The 20,385-nt window shown below is 45.6% G+C and overlaps 1 protein-coding gene across 4 annotated transcripts in view; it reads right to left on the bottom strand.

The window, feature by feature from the left end:
• PATJ (PATJ crumbs cell polarity complex component) overlaps nucleotides 1-20,385 on the bottom strand; it is a 148,483-nt gene that overhangs the window by 88,276 nt on the left and 39,822 nt on the right. For 3 of the 4 annotated variants that reach the window (XM_072126932.1, XM_072126933.1, XM_072126934.1), the window contains exons 18-21: nucleotides 19,094-19,234; nucleotides 4,467-4,676; nucleotides 1,610-1,714; nucleotides 1,049-1,342 (exon numbers count right to left, since the gene is read on the bottom strand). In XM_072126932.1, coding sequence (XP_071983033.1) covers nucleotides 1,049-1,342; nucleotides 1,610-1,714; nucleotides 4,467-4,676; nucleotides 19,094-19,234 — 750 coding nt within the window. The remainder of the gene's footprint in view (nucleotides 1-1,048; nucleotides 1,343-1,609; nucleotides 1,715-4,466; nucleotides 4,677-19,093; nucleotides 19,235-20,385) is intronic. The other variant, XM_072126935.1, reaches the window with a different exon arrangement.

Below are 20,385 nucleotides of genomic sequence, written 5' to 3'. Positions count from 1 at the left end.
CATTATGCTACAATGTGTATAAATATATAATGTAACTAATGGGGTTTTCCAATCTGGGCAATCACATTTAATTAAATTCTGACATCTATAAATATTTCGTCAATTGGATGCAAAATAAAATACATGTGTGAAGATAATATAAGAAGATAATATAATAATAATAATAATTCTTTATTTATATAGCGCACACAGATTACGCAGCGCTGCACACTGCATGACAAATTATCCCATAAATATAGCCAAGTTGTCCCTTAAATACAAGATTGTTGTCCTTGGATACGACCACCCCCTCACCCTAGCAGCAGTGACCACACATGTGCTTATTATCATAGGATGGCTGAGGGACATGCAGTAACTCCCAGACATGGCAAATGCAAAAACTATTTCTTTCTCTGTACAATCACTCCAGCAGCGGTGGTCGTGTCCAAGGACAACTATCTCGTTTCTAAGGGACAACAATGGGACATTTATGAGAAATTATCTTCACATAGATGCATTTTATTTAATAACCTCCAATTGAAATAATGTTTCTATATAGCAGACTAATTAAAATCAGATGTCACAGCCCAGATGGGAATATGCCATGTAATAAACGTAATAAATCATGTGGGATAATACTGGAATATTCTGCTGGTCCTCCCTGTTGGGCCCTGCACACACCAGACTCCTCGGCCCCCCTAGAAGAATCTTGTAACTTGTGAATGACTGAATCAGACGAGTCGATACGACGTGCGACAGACGTGCTGTGTGATCAATAACTACACTTAGCGGATGACAGGTGTCTCATAAATATTCGCCCCGCGTCCTCCCATAACAATTTTTTGCATTCAATCAGTCGGTGATTTGCCCGTCTCGCCGAACACTTACAAGCTTGCAATTTTCGGGAATCGATGAATAACTTTGTAGTCATTTTTTTTTTACTTTTTGAAACTAATCTGGTGATGGAGAAGCTGGATATGGGGGGGGGGGGGTGGAGTGGAGGGTCGGGGGAGTCCAGACACCTATCCCATCGTCCTGCCCGCTCCCTGCATCGCCTGCGAATACGTACTGCAGCATCCTCTAGCCATGTCCGGGTGGAGGACGGGTCCCGGGCAGAGGGAGGGGGACTATACCCATCACTGTCTGGCTGGGACGCCTCCTGTTGGGGGTCTTCCTCCTCCTCATCCACCAGCATCTCTCTCTCTTCTGTAAATCCCCCCATTTCTTGCATTTCCCACGATTCTTGTAAATGTTCAGGATTATTATCGTGCGGGATGGTAAAGGCCGGCGGCAGGGCCAGGGACGGCTCATCCACCAGCTCCTCTCTCCCCTCATCCAAGAAAGACTCCACTTGGTACTTCTCCTAAAAAAAGTGGGGAAAAGCAAAACAACAAATACATTATTTCTAATATCTAGATCGATACAAAGAATTCAGCAGCACTCCATGTAGTGAATGAAAGATAGATATGAGATAGATCTGGGACCGATAGATAGATAGATAGATTCTATAGATTCTATTCTATAACAGGCGATGGTTCCGCTCTATAAGCCTTTCTCAAGGTCAGAGATAGATGTTTAGGGGTCAGATATCTGTAATATCCAGACATATATGAATATACATGATCATTACTTGATAGAACTGCGCTGAAGGTGACGGCTCGTCCACCGCTATCTCCACGCCGTCCTCAGACTCCCCGACCAGCGGGATGTACACGTGTCCGTCCTTCATGTCGTGCTACAAAGAAAATCATAGAAACAGGTCATTAGGAATCCGAAATAACCAGTTTGAGATGAAGTAATGGATCTATTATAACCCTCATCATCCTCATGTATTATATTCTGATCATTCTGAATTACAGACCATGAAAAGTAAATACTCACCACATTTTGGGACTGGGCCTCACCACCATCCAATATCAAGGTTTATATTAAGTTGCTTCCTGGTGTATGGGAAAGCTGGGTGACCACCAGTATGGCGGCCATTCTAACCATTGCTGGAGAGATCACCCAGCTTTACCAGCTTCAGAGGGCAAAAATTTGTCTTTAGATTAGGAGAACGTGCCATTAATTATGGACTTTAATTAGGATTTATTTTAACAATGATTAACCAATTAATTGATGCTCGATCCTACAAGTCTCTGGTTAGTGGTTAATCCTCTAACATGTGCTGAGATTGGTAGTCAGATTAGTGTAGTGTGACCAGTATCACCCCCTTCACCATTGTGCATTAGTGCTTTAAGGGGTCTTCCACTGCTATCCCCCGGTAATGGGAATAAGCGCTGGCACTAGGGTGGGGAAAGCCGCTGCTATGAGGTGCCAGGACATAGAGGATAGACTGTAATTTTAAAATCAATTGAGCACTTCTGGTAAAAGTTGCAGGGCGGTGCAAGAAAATTAATTTAAGCAATATAGAACAGTGAAAACCCCCTTTAATTTTCAGCCCTAAAACCCAATAATTGCCAGAGTTTGTATGTGACCAGAAAGGGGAAGGGCAGAATTGTAATGTTGGTTTAGGAAAATTGTATTTACTTTTGTTTAATTTCTGTAATATTTACAAGATCTCTGTTTGCTGTCAGTGAATGGTTGTCTAAGATATGCCGCACCAATCTCCAGAACGGTCTATACTCTGGATGGTACAGAGAATGGAGAGGTGACATTCACTCTTCACCTCTATAGGAGCCCCCAATAACGCCCCTGTTCTGGGGGTACGGTAGCCGCTGGTCTGGTTCATTTGTCATAAATGCCATTTTAAGTCTGCACAGGTCTTGAAATTTAAATTACACTGTCCCAATTCACTGACACAAAGCAGAGATCTTGGAAATATTGGCAAATGTTTATATTATACTTGTATTTATTGTTCTTCAGATTTCTCATGACCGGTACATTGGGTGGATTTGAGATTGGATTAAAGGGGTGCTCTAGTTTCTGCAAATAAAAGATACTTCCTTTGCTATGTATCAGGTTTTCAATATCTCTGCTTGCGGTCATTTAGCAGGAACCTTCATAAGAGGGTAACAATGTGACAAGTCCCACAATATCATTAACTCTGGGATTAACTGCAACATTGTATCCAGGTAATGAATGTCAATTGTGACACAAGATTATGTGACAGCAACAATGTTCATTCCAGAAGGTGGAGCTATGGGATGGACACACATGAGCAATATTCATTAGACAGCATCCTATAAGCATTCACATGGTGCACTTGAAAAGGAACCTGTCAGCAGGTTTGACCATGTAGACTACTGCCAATGTTATGTATTGTCCCTGGAGAGATGTGGAATCATAACTTGGTGGATGCTGTGGAGAAAGACCAGCAGTGCATGATCACACCCAAAGTGCTCTTAGAGAAGCTACAATCCTGGAATATAAATCAACTAACAACATGCACAAAGGTCTGATTACACAACTCTCCAAGGACAATACCCAACACTGGCTGCAAAGAGCACAGCAGTGTGAGGACACATCCCCCAGTGCACTTGAAGAAGCTACAATCCTGGAATATAAATCCTGCTATATAAAAGTCCTGCTGCTACTAACAACATACACAAAAGGTCCGATTACACATCTCTCCAGGGACAATACATAACATTGGCAGTAGTCTACATGGTCAAACCTGCTGACAGGTTCCTTTTCAAGTGCACCATGTGAATGCTTATAGGATGCTGTCTAATGAATATTGCTCAGGTGTGTCCATCACATCACCTGGAGTTTTAGGGTTGTCCAGGATGACAGATAAAGCTCCTTAACTTTTTATATGTTGGGTCATATTCCATCTCTATTCTAGATAAAAGAACTGAGCTTAACTGCAATACCACACACAATCTATGGACAGGTGTGGCGCTGTTTCTGGATGCATGCAGCCAATCATGGACCTTTAAGGGCAGGGTTAAGGGGCGAGGTGTCCATTAGCTCCCTGACCCTGACTGCAGAGAGCACAGCAGTGTTTGGACATGTTTCCAGTGCACATGGATAAGCTTGTTGTCTAAATCCAGGAACAATACATAGCAAGTGTGACCATGTAAACTTTAGCCAGTGTTGACAGCTTCCCTTTAAACTACCTTTGTATGCACCCTAACAAGCTAAGCGCCTAAGTGACAGTCCGTCACATGACCAGGACCAGCATTCTCCATAAATTCCTACTGAATAACAGCAAGCGGAGATCTTATATAACCAGAAGGAACCAATATAGAAAATAGATAAGAAACTATATAACTTTATCCTTTATTTGCTGAAATCTTCCCCTTTAAATGGGATGAAAAGAAGAAGAATCTGCAGAAAATTCTGTGGATTTTGGCATCTGGTTGGGTTTGGCTTCTGGGCCGGGTGTTCTTTTGTTATTTTTGGGGTTAGGAGGGAATCATAGTACGAGGTGCAGATTATCAGGGGTGGTGATGCTGTTGATAATTGGTAGAAGTGACAGATTAGAGGGGGATTTATTAGATCACCGTTCCCTGCATTGGGTCAGGGGTACAGGGGGTTCTTACCACCAATGGTTTGCAAATGCCAATGCGGACTCTTCCTGGCGGCACAGATGTTAGTATTTGCACAGCCTCCTCCAGCGAAGCATTGTCCATAAAACTGTCATTTACAAAGACCAAGCGGTCCCCGGGCAGAATGTGTCCGCTCTCCTCCGCCACGCCACCCGCCAGCAGAGACTGCACCACAATCACTGTCCGTGCTGGATCCAAGGGATCCTGAAGATGGAGCCAAAAGCCAAGAGAGTGAGAAAGACGTCTTCTTACACACAGAGAGACAGCGCTGCCTTCACCGGGGTCAGCGGAGGTCAGACAGAGGAAGCAAGCGTGCCTATAGAGAGGGGTATACAGGTGCCACCTGATGCAGAGAGGAAAGGGTTAACACAAAAGCAAAGAAATTCCTTAAATCTGGCTCTGGGTTATCCAATAACAATACGGAAGGTAGGATGCACACTGCACATTAGCCTGGATTGCCGGATTATCAGACGCCGGATTAAAGGATGGGAAAGAAAATCCATAGAAAGATACAAAATTGGGGCAAATTCACACTGCAGGTTTTTTTGGAGCCTATTTTGAAATTTAGGACAATGACCAATGTTTCTGTGTTTTGTTTTGGTCACACTGTAACCCACCAGCCGAGAGGGTCAGAATAGGAAAATGTATTTCATATCGAATACAAAATTACAAGGGCAAAACACAGTGTGAACATCGCCCTTAAGAAAGAAGACAGAAAAAGCTCACAAAAGCAGAATTTTTTATGGCTCTGTTGCTGTCAATGAATGGAACAAATGCTGAAACCCATCTCCCTTGTCAGGGCCCAATACAACTGTATCCAGTCTAGAAAATCCTCTGTGACATAAACACAGCATTACTGAAGGTTTGCTACAATGTATCAGTCTCTAGTCCAGGCTTTGTGGTTTGTCTAGACTGAATACAATGTATGGGTTCACAATCACTAGATATAAACAAGGTTTCTATTCACTGACTGAAAGTAGAGATCTAAAAACTGAAAGAACTGAAACAAAACATATGATAAAAGTCACAGAACATTTCATTGTACAAAGAATAAAAGGTGTAAACTACAAATCAGAAAAACAGCGCCACGCCTGTCCACTGGTCATGGTCCGGCACTGCAGCTTGTGCCACATTACTACACATGACTAGAGAGGAGAAAAATTTCCCAAAATCTATTTTAGGTCCAATTCTAAAGAACCTGCTATCTGATCACTCAGGATGGACTTCTGGGACCCCCTACTGATGATAAAAAAGGGGGGTCCTGCCCCCCTATTGAGACTCCCCTTTAGTGTAGAAGGTGCTGGAGGTACCAAAGTGGCCCCAGACCGGCAGGTTAAGAGACCAGGACCTGGTTCCACAAGCCTCCAAGAATGGAAGCTTCAGGGGAGTGACTGGTGTTGTACCCCTCGGGGGTCCTCAGGCACATCCACAGGGTCCAAGAGCTTTTCCTGGTGCTGATCCAATAATACACACATTCCCCCAATGCTAAACTTTGAGATATCTGTAATAAAGAAACACACCGGGTTTTCTGTAAAATACCTCTTATGCGAAATCTAATACTGAATTGGCAGAGAAGAATCAGATTTTACCTGAGATAAGTCAAGTTTAGAGGCTTCAAGGCAAGGGTCACATCAGAAGCCATTATCTTCTGTTCTATATTACAAAGAAATATGGTTTAGATGTCACAATAAAGAGAACAGTCTCATCTTCCAGATACAGTCAGTGGATCCCAGAACCACAAGCCTGATACAGACTGAAAGATGAGCAGATTATCTTTAATATGACATGGTTATGGGTGCTACAGAACAGAAGATAGCAGCGTCTGAAGTGGCCCTCCCCCTGCAGCCTCTAAACTTGACTCATCTCTGGCAAAATCTGACTCTACTCTGCTCATTTTCACACGACTTTGGAGCATATCATTTTTAAAAGGTAAAAAGAGCAAATTCTGAAAAAGTACTTTTCATACCCCATGTAGTTTAATGCAGTAAAATCTGGTGACAGAAGCCCTTTTAAGTTGGCAAAAATCAGATAAATCCACCAATGTGACCAAGAAAAATCTGTCAACCTAATTCCATCATATAAAGCCTTTTAGGGCTGCACTGTCTATAATCTACAAGCCTGGGAGCACTGCTGAATGTTACATACAAGATAGGGTCCATAGGTTTGCTCTTAAGTTGAATTTGTATGCAAGTCGAAACTGTATATTTTATAATTGTAGCTCCAGACAAATTTTTCTTTAGTCCCAGTGACAATTGGAGTTTCAAAATTTTTTTATGTAATTGGACCAAGGATGATCAATAAAGCTTCATTACAGACACCTTACAGCTGATCAGTGCAGCCCGGGACTATAGTAACATCCACAGAGGTCACCAGAGGTCACAAGGAGCAGAGGGGGTCCGTCTGTAACTAGGGGTTGTCTGTAAGTCGGGCGTCCTTAAGTAGGGGACAGTCTGTAATTGTAATTCATGGTATTGCACACTCACGCTGGAAGACCCAATATGTGTAATGCTCCATGTCCCCTGCGGGGGAGCTGTAGGGTAGTAAATATTGCTTCCTGGTTCCCTCAGATTTAGAAACGTGTTACCAATGGTCTTAGAAGTCAGACAATCATGCGAGTCTATAACCAGAGGATCCCGGGTCCTCCGTTACCCCTGTATCAATATTTTATTGAATTATTTTGTTGCCATTTACAAATTATCCCTTTAAATCATCCCTGACGTCTCATCTTTTCTTATTCTCTACAAGCAGCGTCCTGGAGATGACAAGTAGATTTACACCCGTGACATCGCGCCCCGTGTCAAGGACGTCCAGAAGGTTCTGCAGCGCCCGCGCCGCTCCCCGCGGGGACCAAACTTTTCCAAAACTCCAATTGCACATCAGTCAATGGAAATTAGCATTCATTAAGGCGAGAGATAAAACCACATTATTTTTCCCGTTCGCGATGAGTCCCCATGATAAGAGGCGGCGGCGGTACATTATACCGCACCCCCCCCCCCATCTACTCAATGATCATCATAGTAAAGGGGGGGGGGGGTATGGAAGATATAACCCTGAAAATGTGCTGCTGCGCCTATTTTGCAGCTTAAACAGACGTTCCTTGGAGTAGACTGAATTGATCCATTAGGTTGATGGAAAACTTCGGCGCATTTGCTGACTCAGGAGAACTGAAGAATATTCTCCCAGCGAAGATATATGTGTATTGGCCAAGAGAGGGCAGTAACGATCAATAATTCCCCACAAATGCAGTTACAGCACTCGGCACTTTTGTGATGTGCGCAGCACAAACCGCTGAAGGACAGACTTTCCTTATAGAGAACACAGGCGGCTAACAAAGACACCTCCCAAACACAGGCAAGATTAGGGGGTGCGGAGGGTCACCCCAAGAAACGGGGGGACAGGAGATGCCACCCGGTCACCATAGAGGAGAGAATCCTATATACACGCATGATATGGATGTGCACTGATTCCGGCTGTCCTTGGCACATGCAGCGGTTTTTCCTTAAACACTCTGTGCTGCTGGGAGAGCACATGCCGCCCACCACCGAAGTCTCTGCCTCGGACACTCCTCTGCACAAGAGATTCTACTACTTGAGGAATTAAACACTCCTCCTCTGAAATCCTCTGTGCTGCCCATTTTCAGTCTATGACCTTCACAGAGGATTAGCCCCCTCTTCTGCTGACATGCTCTGTGCTGCTGGAAGACCCCACTCCATCCACTAAATAAGTCACAGTCCCACATTTACTAAGGTGCTTGGGGCAGTTTTTTGTCGGACTTTGCGCGTTCTTTTCAGTGCAAACTGCTGGCAGAGGTATTCATAAAGTATCCGGCCACATATGTATCACACACTGCACTAAATCCACTGCAGGGACTGAAGGGGGCGTCCGGTGCTCAGACGGACCGTGCCAAACATTTATCATGCAAAGTCAGACCAAATTGTGTTGCACGCCCTATGTTAAAGGTGCACCAAAAAAAAGTTGGTGCACGCTGTCGGAGCAATGCAGGGGGCACGTGCACCAGAAATCCTGAATCTGGCGCCCCCTGCACACTACACAGGACCCTACACATGGCAAGGACCCTGCACACTACACAGGACCCTGCACATGGCAAGGACCCTGCACACTACACAGGACCCTGCACATGGCACGCACCCTGCGCACGGCACGCACCCTGCGCACGGCACGCACCCTGCGCACGGCACGCACCCTGCGCACTGCACAGGACCCTGCGCACTACACAGGACCCTACACATGGCAAGGACCCTGCACACTACACAGGACCCTGCACATGGCAAGGACCCTGCACACTACACAGGACCCTGCACATGGCACGCACCCTGCGCACGGCACGCACCCTGCGCACGGCACGCACCCTGCGCACGGCACGCACCCTGCGCACTGCACAGGACCCTGCGCACTGCACAGGACCCTGCGCACTGCACAGGACCCTGCGCACTGCACAGGACCCTGCGCACTGCACAGGACCCTGCGCACTGCACAGGACCCTGCGCACTGCACAGGACCCTGCGCACTGCACAGGACCCTGCGCACTGCACAGGACCCTGCGCACTACACAGGACCCTGCGCACTACACAGGACCCTGCGCACTACACAGGACCCTGCGCACTACACAGGACCCTGCGCACTACACAGGACCCTGCGCACTACACAGGACCCTGCACACTACACAGGACCCTGCGCACGGCACGCACCCTGCGCAGACTTCTCTCCTGAAATGCTCCTGTGCTGCTGTGGCCACACTATAGAAGTCTCTGTCTTTTCTACTCCACTTCCAGCTACTTCTGATCTTGTTGGAAGTGACGTCCAAGCTAGAAGACTCTTCTCCTGATAGACTGGAGCCTCAGTCACTGTTCACACTCACAAAATAACATGAGCAGGCAGGGTACCATTTACAGCAAGATTTGTGCCTCCTTAAATACTCTGCGCTTCTTAGAAGTCTCATTTATTCCCAGGAGAAGATGTAAAGTGCATATATATCTAGAATGGGGGTTGTGCCCCTAAATCTAAATAGAGGGGGAGCCCCGCACCATAAATTGCCCGAGCCTGAACGCCTGGCCCCCGCACAATTGTTGCACTTTTAATAAATTGTAATATAAAGCACAAAGTGCGGAGACCAGAAATAAGAGTCAGGAATGTGAGGAACGCCGGGAATAAACACAGGCCGGAATAATCTGCCCTGGAATGTGGAGGTGCAGGGATGGGCGAGCACAAGGGTGGGGGAGTCACCCTATAACTGGGGTGGAGGGGGAGAGGAAAACACCCTGCTTTATCATAATCCCGAATGGAACTCTTCCTAAATAACCGAAACATTCTCCTACATATACAGAAGATTCCGGAGAAAGTTGCGCTAGGCTGTACTATGACATCACACAGGGATAATACACACAGTGATGTCACAGTACAGGGATAATACACACAGTGATGTCACAGTACAGGGATAATACACACAGTGATGTCACAGTACAGGGAATAATACACACAGTGATGTCACAGTACAGGGATAATACACACAGTGATGTCACAGTACAGGTATAATACACACAGTGATGTCACAGTACAGGGATAATACACACAGTGATGTCACAGTACAGAGATAATACACACAGTGATGTCACAGTACAGGGATAATACACACAGTGATGTCACAGTACAGGGATAATACACACAGTGATGTCACAGTACAGGGATAATACACACAGCGGTGTCACAGTACAGGGATAATACACACAGTGATGTCACAGTACAGAGATAATACACACAGTGATGTCACAGTACAGGGATAATACACACAGTGATGTCACAGTAGAGGGATAATACACACAGTGATGTCACAGTACAGAGATATTACACGCAGTGATGTCACAGTACAGGGATATTACACGCAGTGATGTCACAGTACAGGGATAATACACACAGTGATGTCACAGTACAGGGATAATACACACAGTGATGTCACAGTACAGGGATAATACACACAGTGATGTCACAGTACAGAGATATTACACACAGTGATGTCACAGTACAGGGATAATACACACAGTGATGTCACAGTACAGAGATAATACACACAGTGATGTCACAGTACAGGGGATAATACACACAGTGATGTCACAGTACAGGATAATACACACAGTGATGTCACAGTACAGAGATATTACACACAATGATGTCACAGTACAGAGATAATACACACAGTGATGTCACAGTACAGGGATAATACACACAGTGATGTCACAGTACAGGGAGAATTCACGCAGGTATGTCACAGTACAGAGATAATACACACAGTGATGTCACAGTACATGATAATACACACAGTGATGTCACAGTACAGGGATAATACACGCAGTGATGTCACAGTACAGAGATAATACACACAGTGATGTCACAGTACAGAGATAATACACACAGTGATGTCACAGTACAGGGATAATACACACAGTGATGTCACAGTACATGATAATACACACAGTGATGTCACAGTACAGAGATAATACACACAGTGATGTCACAGTACAGGGATAATACACACAGTGATGTCACAGTACAGGGAGAATTCACGCAGGTATGTCACAGTACAGAGATAATACACACAGTGATGTCACAGTACATGATAATACACACAGTGATGTCACAGTACAGGGATAATACACGCAGTGATGTCACAGTACAGAGATAATACACACAGTGATGTCACAGTACAGAGATAATACACACAGTGATGTCACAGTACAGGGATAATACACACAGTGATGTCACAGTACAGGGATAATACACACAGTGATGTCACAGTACAGAGATAATACACACAGTGATGTCACAGTACAGGGATAATACACACAGTGATGTCACAGTACAGGGATAATACACACAGTGATGTCACAGTACAGAGATAATACACACAGTGATGTCACAGTACAGGGATAATACACACAGTGATGTCACAGTACAGGGATAATACACACAGTGATGTCACAGTACAGGGATAATACACACAGTAATGTCACAGTACACAGATAATACACACAGTAATGTCACAGTACAGGGATAATACACACAGTGATGTCACAGTACAGGGATAATACACACAGTGATGTCACAGTACAGAGATAATACACACAGTGATGTCACAGTACAGGGATAATACACACAGTGATGTCACAGTACAGGGATAATACACACAGTGATGTCACAGTACAGGGATAATACACACAGCGATGTCACAGTACAGGGATAATACACACAGTGATGTCACAGTACAGGGATAATACACACAGTGATGTCACAGTACAGAGATAATACACACAGTGATATCACAGTACAGAGATAATACACACAGTGATGTCACAGTACAGGGATAATACACACAGTGATGTCACAGTACAGAGATAATACACACAGTGATGTCACAGTACAGGGATAATACACACAGTGATGTCACAGTACAGGGATAATACACACAGTAATGTCACAGTACAGGGATAATACACACAGTGATGTCACAGTACAGGGATAATACACACAGTGATGTCACAGTACAGGGGATAATACACACAGTGATGTCAGTAGGAGTTGCCCTGGTCACTGAGTTCTACATCCAAGTTTAATTCTAAATTAAAGATGAAGCCAACATGGATGAAATTAGAAATTTTAAAAAGTCTAATTTTCCTCGTGTCCCTTTTCCCGGATGGCCGGGGGCTCAGGACAGGAGGTCGCGGTGGAGTCTGTAATAAATGAGGGTTTTCTGGAGAATTTCAGACTTCAATCTCCTGGGAATGGATTTGCTGATTAGACCTGAATATGTAAGATCTGCTCGTGTCCAAGTCCAGACCGACCCGTAACCTTAACCCCGCGGCCGCTCCGTCCATCCACTGCGGGGGAGGGGTGTCAAAGCCACTGACACGATGGAGGGTTCTGCTGCACAGAGACGCGTCATGAGCTGGAATTATGCAGGATCTATGTCTATGTGGATATGCAATTTTGCAAATGCATCCCCTCACTGCAAAGTTTAATTCTTGCAAAGTGCTCCCTGTGCATTTCAAATATGATCAAATATGGTAATTACTGGTAATAAATCTGTAGTGGAGGCCGCCGATTGGCCCTCCTGACGTCACCGACTGCGGGAACACAGGGATGCTAACAGCAAATATCCCTCTCTATACTGATATTCTAGAATATACCACGATTGTGGCTTCACAAACTGCACTGGTGAGGCATGTCCATGTTATATTCCTGTACATAGGGAGCAGTATTATAGTAGTTATCTTCCTGTACATAGGAGCAGTATTATAGTAGTTATATTCCTGTACATATAGGGCAGTATTATAGTAGTTATATTCCTGTACATAGGGGGCAGTATTATAGTAGTTATATTCCTGTACATAGGGGGCAGTATTATAGTAGTTATATTCTTGTACATAGGAGGCAGTATTATAGTACTTATATTCTTGTACATAGGGGGCAGTATTATAGTAGTTATATTCCTGTACATAAGGAGCAGTATTATAGTAGTTATATTCTTGTACATAGGGGGCAGTATTATAGTAGTTATATTCCTGTACATAGGGGGCAGTATTATAGTAGTTATATTCCTGTTCATAGGGGGCAGTATTATAGTAGTTATATTCTTGTACATAGGGGGCAGTATTATAGTAGTTATATTCTTGTACATAGGGGGCAGTATTATAGTAGTTATATTCTTGTACATAGGGGGCAGTATTATAGTAGTTATATTCTTGTATATAGGGACAGTATTATAGTAGTTATATTCTTGTACATAGGGGGCAGTATTATAGTAGTTATATTCTTGTACATAGGGGGCAGTATTATAGTAGTTATATTCTTGTATATAGGGACAGTATTATAGTAGTTATATTCTTGTACATAGGGGGCAGTATTATAGTAGTTATATTCCTGCACATAGGGGCAGTATTATAGTAGTTATATTCCTGTACATAGGGGGCAGTATTATAGTAGTTATATTCTTGTACATAGGGGGCAGTATTATAGTAGTTATATTCTTGTACATAGGGGGCAGTATTATAGTAGTTATATTCTTGTACATAGGGGGCAGTATTATAGTAGTTATATTCCTGTACATAGGGGGCAGTATTATAGCAGTTATATTCTTGTACATAGGGGGCAGTATTATAGTAGTTATATTCTTGTACATAGGGGGCAGTATTATAGTAGTTATATTCTTGTACATAGGGGGCAGTATTATAGTAGTTATATTCTTGTACATAGAGGGCAGTATTATAGTAGTTATATTCCTGTACATAGGGGGCAGTATTATAGTAGTTATATTCTTGTACATAGGGGGCAGTATTATAGTAGTTATATTCTTGTACATAGGGGGCAGCATCACCCTGGTCCTTGGTTTCTTCCATGGGTTTGGGTATAATTACATGAATATCTGTAAAGTTCACTAACAAATTTGAACACGATCAGCACATCAGACAATTCTACAAGATGAACGATCGGACGCGGGGTCCATTTGTCGCCCCGGGACTTTGCTTCCTGCGTGAGCGTTTATAGCCAATAACTATGAAATGTAATGTCATGCTTTAAAAAGCCCCTGGCAGCAGATAGATCACATTTATTTTACCGTCAGGATCTGGGGAAATAAATAAGTGACAGAACGGGGGGGGGCTTTTGGGGAGGGGGGGCGCAGGGCGCTATTGTCAGGCGTTCCTCTGCCTGTGGATCTCATCTCCGCACCTTAAATTGCGACAATTAGAGGAAATTACTCGCTGACTAAATGAAGTCCTGGAGCAATGAGAAGCCCACATGAATGTCTCGCTGCTGCGTTTCGGTGCCATTGTGATCAGTAATTATTGTGTGTAGCTTTCAATCATTGCCAAATCCCACTTATTGAATTTACTCCTCAACTTTGTAAAGGCGAGGAGGTGGGTGCGATTATTTCAGGGTCTTTTATGGATATGAGCTGGGATTCAATAATATGGGCATTCTGGGTCTTCTATGCAAAATTTAAAGGGGAAGTACAATCACACAAACTTCCATTAAAGGGCATCTACCACCAGGATGAAAGACTGTATGCAGATGAGCCTGACTGGCTCCAAGCTCCATTAACACCTATGGAGCCTGGAGCCCATCAGGCTCATCTGCATACAGTCTTTCATCCTGGTGGTAGATGCCCTTTAAGATTGTAAAATTGGATCATTCCTGTGTGGTTAGTAGCAGCGAGACTGGAATAAAAATCACATTTTCACAATGTTGTAGCTTCTACATTTACATTAAGGGTTTGCCCTCACCCTGCTGTGCTCTTTGCTCACTGCAGTGCTTTCCCTCTGCTTTGAGTGACTGCTATACACTGTAGTATACAACTAGAAGTCTGGTAAAGATTTTACTTAGAGAAAAAAGGGTAAAGGCTGTAGAGTAGTTCAATGCAGAGAGCTAAGAGCACAGAAGTGTTAGGACACCTGTGCAATAAGAGAAACAAGAATCTTGGCATATAAATCTTTTTTTCATAATCCTGCTGCTACTAACAACAGAAACAAATAGAGACAATACCTCTAGAAGTAATACCCAACACTGGCTAGATAAAGCACAGAACACAGCAGTGTGAGTAAACACCCAGAGTGCATTTGGAAAAGTTACAATTCTGGAATATAAATCCCTATATCACAGTCCTGCTGCTACTAACAACATACATAAAAGTCTGATTACACATCTCTCCAGGGACAATACCCAACACTGGCTGAAGAGAGCACAGAGCACAGCAGTGTGAGGTCTGTTTACACATCTCTCCTGGGACAGTACATAACACTGGCTGCACAGAGCACAGAGCACAGCAGTGTGAGATCTGATTACACATCTCTCCAGGGACAATACATAACACTGGCTGCAGAGAGCACAGAGCACAGCAGTGTGAGGATACGCCCTCAGTGCACTAGGAGAAACTACAATCCTGGAATATAACAGTCCAGCTGCTACTAACATCATACTTAAAAGAAATTATTATACAATGGCCATCTAAAACAGTCTATACAAGTTTCCCTTCAAGTTCTGCTCCAAGCTAGGGTATACCATTCCTTTAAGAGGGAGCAGACTGTTTGGGGTAACACATGACTGGAGGATGACAGTAAGAGTAATAGTAACAGATATTGTATCAAGATTTATATAACGTAAAGGGGATAAGTCTCCAGCAGCACAGAGTATTTCAGGAAGGAAAATGATCTCCTGCGTCAGTGCTGGTGAGGACTGGACCTCAACATCGTCATGATAAGAGGAGGGGGAATGCAGGCGGACGAGAGCTCACGTATGGTGAAGGATAATGCTATACTCAGGAGTCAAAGTTGCCTGAAGGTGGACGACCACCAAGAAACATTCTCTTTGACAGATGTAAGCGGAGTTGTGTAAAGGTCTGTCTAAGGTTGTATTCCAGAATATAGAAGCATAGGAGACATATGCAATGACCCAGAGTGCACTAGAGAAGCTCAGGAGACCAGATATGCAATGACCAGGAGTGCACTAGAGAAGCTCAGGAGACCAGATATGCAATGACCAGGAGTGCACTAGAGAAGCTCAGGAGACATATGCAATGACCATGAGTGCACTAGAGAAGCTCAGGAGACCAGATATGCAATGACCAGGAGTGCACTAGAGAAGCTCAGGAGACATATGCAATGACCCAGAGTGCACTAGAGAAGCTCAGGAGACCAGATAGCAATGACCAGGAGTGCACTAGAGAAGCTCAGGAGACATATGCAATGACCAGGAGTGCGCTAGAGAAGCTTAAGAGACATATGCAATGACGAGGAATGCACTAGAGAAGCTTAAGAGACATATGCAATGACCCGGAGTGCACTAGAGAAGCTTAAGAGACATATGCAATGACCAGGAGTGCGCTAGAGAAGCTCAGGAGACATATGCAATGACCAGGAGTGCACTAGAGAAGCTCAGGAGACATATGCAATGACCAGGAGTGCACTAGAGAAGCTCAGGAGACCAGATAGCAATGACCAGGAGTGCGCTAGAGAAGCTTAAGAGACATATGCAATGACCAGGAGTGCGCTAGAGAAGCTCAGGAGACATATGCAATGACCAGGAGTGCACTAGAGAAGCTCAGGAGACCAGATAGCAATGACCAGGAGTGCACTAGAGAAGCTCAGGAGACATATGCAATGACCAGGAGTGCGCTAGAGAAGCTTAAGAGACCAGATATGCAATGACCAGGAGTGCACTAGAGAAGCTTAAGAGACATATGCAATGACGAGGAATGCAATAGAGAAGCTTAAGAGACATATGCAATGACCCGGAGTGCACTAGAGAAGCTTAAGAGACATATGCAATGACCCGGAGTGCACTAGAGAAGCTTAAGAGACATATGCAATGACCAGGAGTGCGCTAGAGAAGCTCAGGAGACATATGCAATGACCAGGAGTGCGCTAGAGAAGCTTAAGAGACATATGCAATGACCAGGAGTGCGCTAGAGAAGCTTAAGAGACATATGCAATGACCAGGAGTGCGCTAGAGAAGCTTAAGAGACATATGCAATGACCAGGAGTGCACTAGAGAAGCTCAGGAGACATATGCAATGACCAGGAGTGCACTAGAGAAGCTTAAGAGACCAGATATGCAATGACCAGGAGTGCGCTAGAGAAGCTTAAGAGACATATGCAATGACCAGGAGTGCGCTAGAGAAGCTCAGGAGACATATGCAATGACCAGGAGTGCACTAGAGAAGCTTAAGAGACCAGATATGCAATGACGAGGAGTGCGCTAGAGAAGCTCAGGAAACATATGCAATGACCAGTAGTGCGCTAGAGAAGCTTAAGAGACCAGATATGCAATGACGAGTAGTGCGCTAGAGAAGCTCAGGAGACATATGCAATGACCAGGAGTGCGCTAGAGAAGCTTAGAAGTCATATGCAATGACCAGGAGTGAACTAGAGAAGCTTAGGAGTCCACATGCAATGACAGAGTGTACTAGAGAAGACACTAGGGAGATATTTGTGGTGATCAGGAGTGTACTAGGGACAAAGCTAAGGAGTCATATGCACTGACCAGGAGTGTACTAGAGACAAATCTAAGGAGTCGTATGCACTGACCAGGAGTGTACTAGGGACAAAGCTAAGGAGTCGTATGCACTGACCAGGAGTGCACTAGGGACAAATCTAAGGAGTCGTATGCACTGACCAGGAGTGCACTAGGGACAAATCTAAGGAGTCGTATGCACTGACCAGGAGTGCACTAGGGACAAATCTAAGGAGTCGTATGCACTGACCAGGAGTGTACTAGGGACAAAGCTAAGGAGTCATATGCACTGACCAGGAGTGTACTAGGGACAAAGCTAAGGAGTCATATGCACTGACCAGGAGTGTACTAGGGACAAATCTAAGGAGTCATATGCACTGACCAGGAGTGTACTAGGGACAAATCTAAGGAGTCGTATGCACTGACCAGGAGTGCACTAGGGACAAAGCTAAGGAGTCATATGCACTGACCAGGAGTGTACTAGGGACAAAGCTAAGGAGTCATATGCACTGACCAGGAGTGTACTAGGGACAAATCTAAGGAGTCGTATGCACTGACCAGGAGTGTACTAGGGACAAAGCTAAGGAGTCATATGCACTGACCAGGAGTGTACTAGAGACAAATCTAAGGAGTCATATGCACTGACCAGGAGTGTACTAGGGACAAATCTAAGGAGTCGTATGCACTGACCAGGAGTGTACTAGGGACAAATCTAAGGAGTCATATGCACTGACCAGGAGTGTACTAGGGACAAATCTAAGGAGTCGTATGCACTGACCAGGAGTGTACTAGGGACAAATCTAAGGAGTCGTATGCACTGACCAGGAGTGTACTAGGGACAAATCTAAGGAGTCGTATGCACTGACCAGGAGTGTACTAGGGACAAATCTAAGGAGTCATATGCACTGACCAGGAGTGTACTAGAGACAAATCTAAGGAGTCGTATGCACTGACCAGGAGTGCACTAGGGACGAATCTAAGGAGTCGTATGCACTGACCAGGAGTGTACTAGAGACAAATCTAAGGAGTCATATGCACTGACCAGGAGTGTACTAGGGACAAATCTAAGGAGTCGTATGCACTGACCAGGAGTGTACTAGGGACAAATCTAAGGAGTCGTATGCACTGACCAGGAGTGCACTAGGGACAAATCTAAGGAGTCGTATGCACTGACCAGGAGTGTACTAGGGACAAAGCTAAAGAGATATTTACATTGAGCAGAAGTAAAGGTTAAGGAGACACATGTTTGACCGGGTGTGCACTAGAGAAGAAGCTAAGGACACATATACTGACAGGAGTGCATTACAGAAGAAGGTAAGGTCAGGAGTGCACTAGAGAAGAAGCCAAGGAGACATGAACTAACCAGGAGCGCACTAGTGAAGAAGCTCACTCCTGGGAATGGTCATGATTGGTATTGCACAACTCACTTCAACAACAATGTCCTGCAATACCAGACACGGCCATGAGAAGGAGTGGCGCTCTTATCAGAGTTTAGTTTTGCAATATTGTAATTGTGTTCCTTTACTGTTTAAAGTGTCATTGGCTGGCTACCTGTTCCCATGTGACACCACTAATCATATTTCTCTCCCCCAAGAATCGCTCACCTCATAGTCCAAGATACTGAACCCCAGACCTCGCTTGTCCTTGTGCAGTTCTACAATATCAACTTCAGGAGACCATAAGGTCAGCTCTTCCTCGTCATCGTCATCGTCCTGGACACGGGTCAGGTCTTCAGCCTCTTCCTCCTGTAATGAAACATCAGATATTACGGATTCGGTAAAGAATGATAATATTCGGGAGGAGGTGACGGTAAAACTCCTGCCATGGTGCCACAGCGCCGCTCATTCCAGCCAAATGTTACCGGATCAACAGCCTGAAAATTCATCCGGCTGCCTGCAGATGAGATTAGAATCCCAGGACTTCAATTCACTTAGGGAAAGTAACAGACGCAGAACCGAGCGACGGCCCGGTCCGAGAACAGCCAGCGACGGCCCGGCCCGAGAACAGCCAGCGACGGCCCGGCCCGAGAACAGCCAGCGACGGCCCGGCCCGAGAACAGCCAGCGACGGCCCGGTCCGAGAACAGCCAGCGACGCCCCGGTCCGAGAACAGCCAGAGACGCCCCGGTCCGAGAACAGACAGCGACGGCCCGGTCCGAGAACAGCCAGCGACGGCCCGGTCCGAGAACAGCCAGCGACGGCCCGGTCCGAGAACAGCCAGCGACGGCCCGGTCCGAGAACAGCCAGCGACGGACCGGTCCGAGAACAGCCAGCGACGGACCGGTCCGAGAACAGCCAGCGACGGCCCGGTCCGAGAACAGCCAGCGACGGCCCGGTCCGAGAACAGCCAGAGACGCCCCGGTCCGAGAACAGCCAGCGACGGCCCGGTCCGAGAACAGCCAGCGACGGCCCGGTCCGAGAACAGCCAGCGACGGCCCGGTCCGAGAACAGACAGCGACGGCCCGGTCCGAGAACAGACAGCGACGGCCCGGTCCGAGAACAGACAGCGACGCCCCGGTCCGAGAACAGACAGCGACGCCCCGGTCCGAGAACAAACAGCGACGCCCCGGTCCGAGAACAGACAGCGACGCCCCGGTCCGAGAACAGACAGCGACGCCCCGGTCCGAGAACAGACAGCGACGCCCCGGTCCGAGAACAGCCAGCGACGGCCCGATCCGAGAACAGCCAGCGACGGCCCGATCCGAGAACAGCCAGCGACGGCCCGATCCGAGAACAGCCAGCGACGGCCCGATCCGAGAACAGCCAGCGACGGCCCGATCCGAGAACAGCCAGTGATGTCAGCAAGAGAAATATTTTGTCAGCTCTGGATGTGACTAGAGTAAAAGGAACGATTTTCCCAAGGATAATAACACGATGCATGAGTTCAAAGTGTAGTGA

The sequence above is a fragment of the Engystomops pustulosus genome, chromosome 10, assembly GCF_040894005.1.
Source record: "Engystomops pustulosus chromosome 10, aEngPut4.maternal, whole genome shotgun sequence".
In the NCBI taxonomy this organism is placed as follows: domain Eukaryota; kingdom Metazoa; phylum Chordata; class Amphibia; order Anura; family Leptodactylidae; genus Engystomops; species Engystomops pustulosus.
Note: the sequence above shows the minus strand (reverse complement) of the source record. Positions and strands in the feature narration are given on the sequence as shown.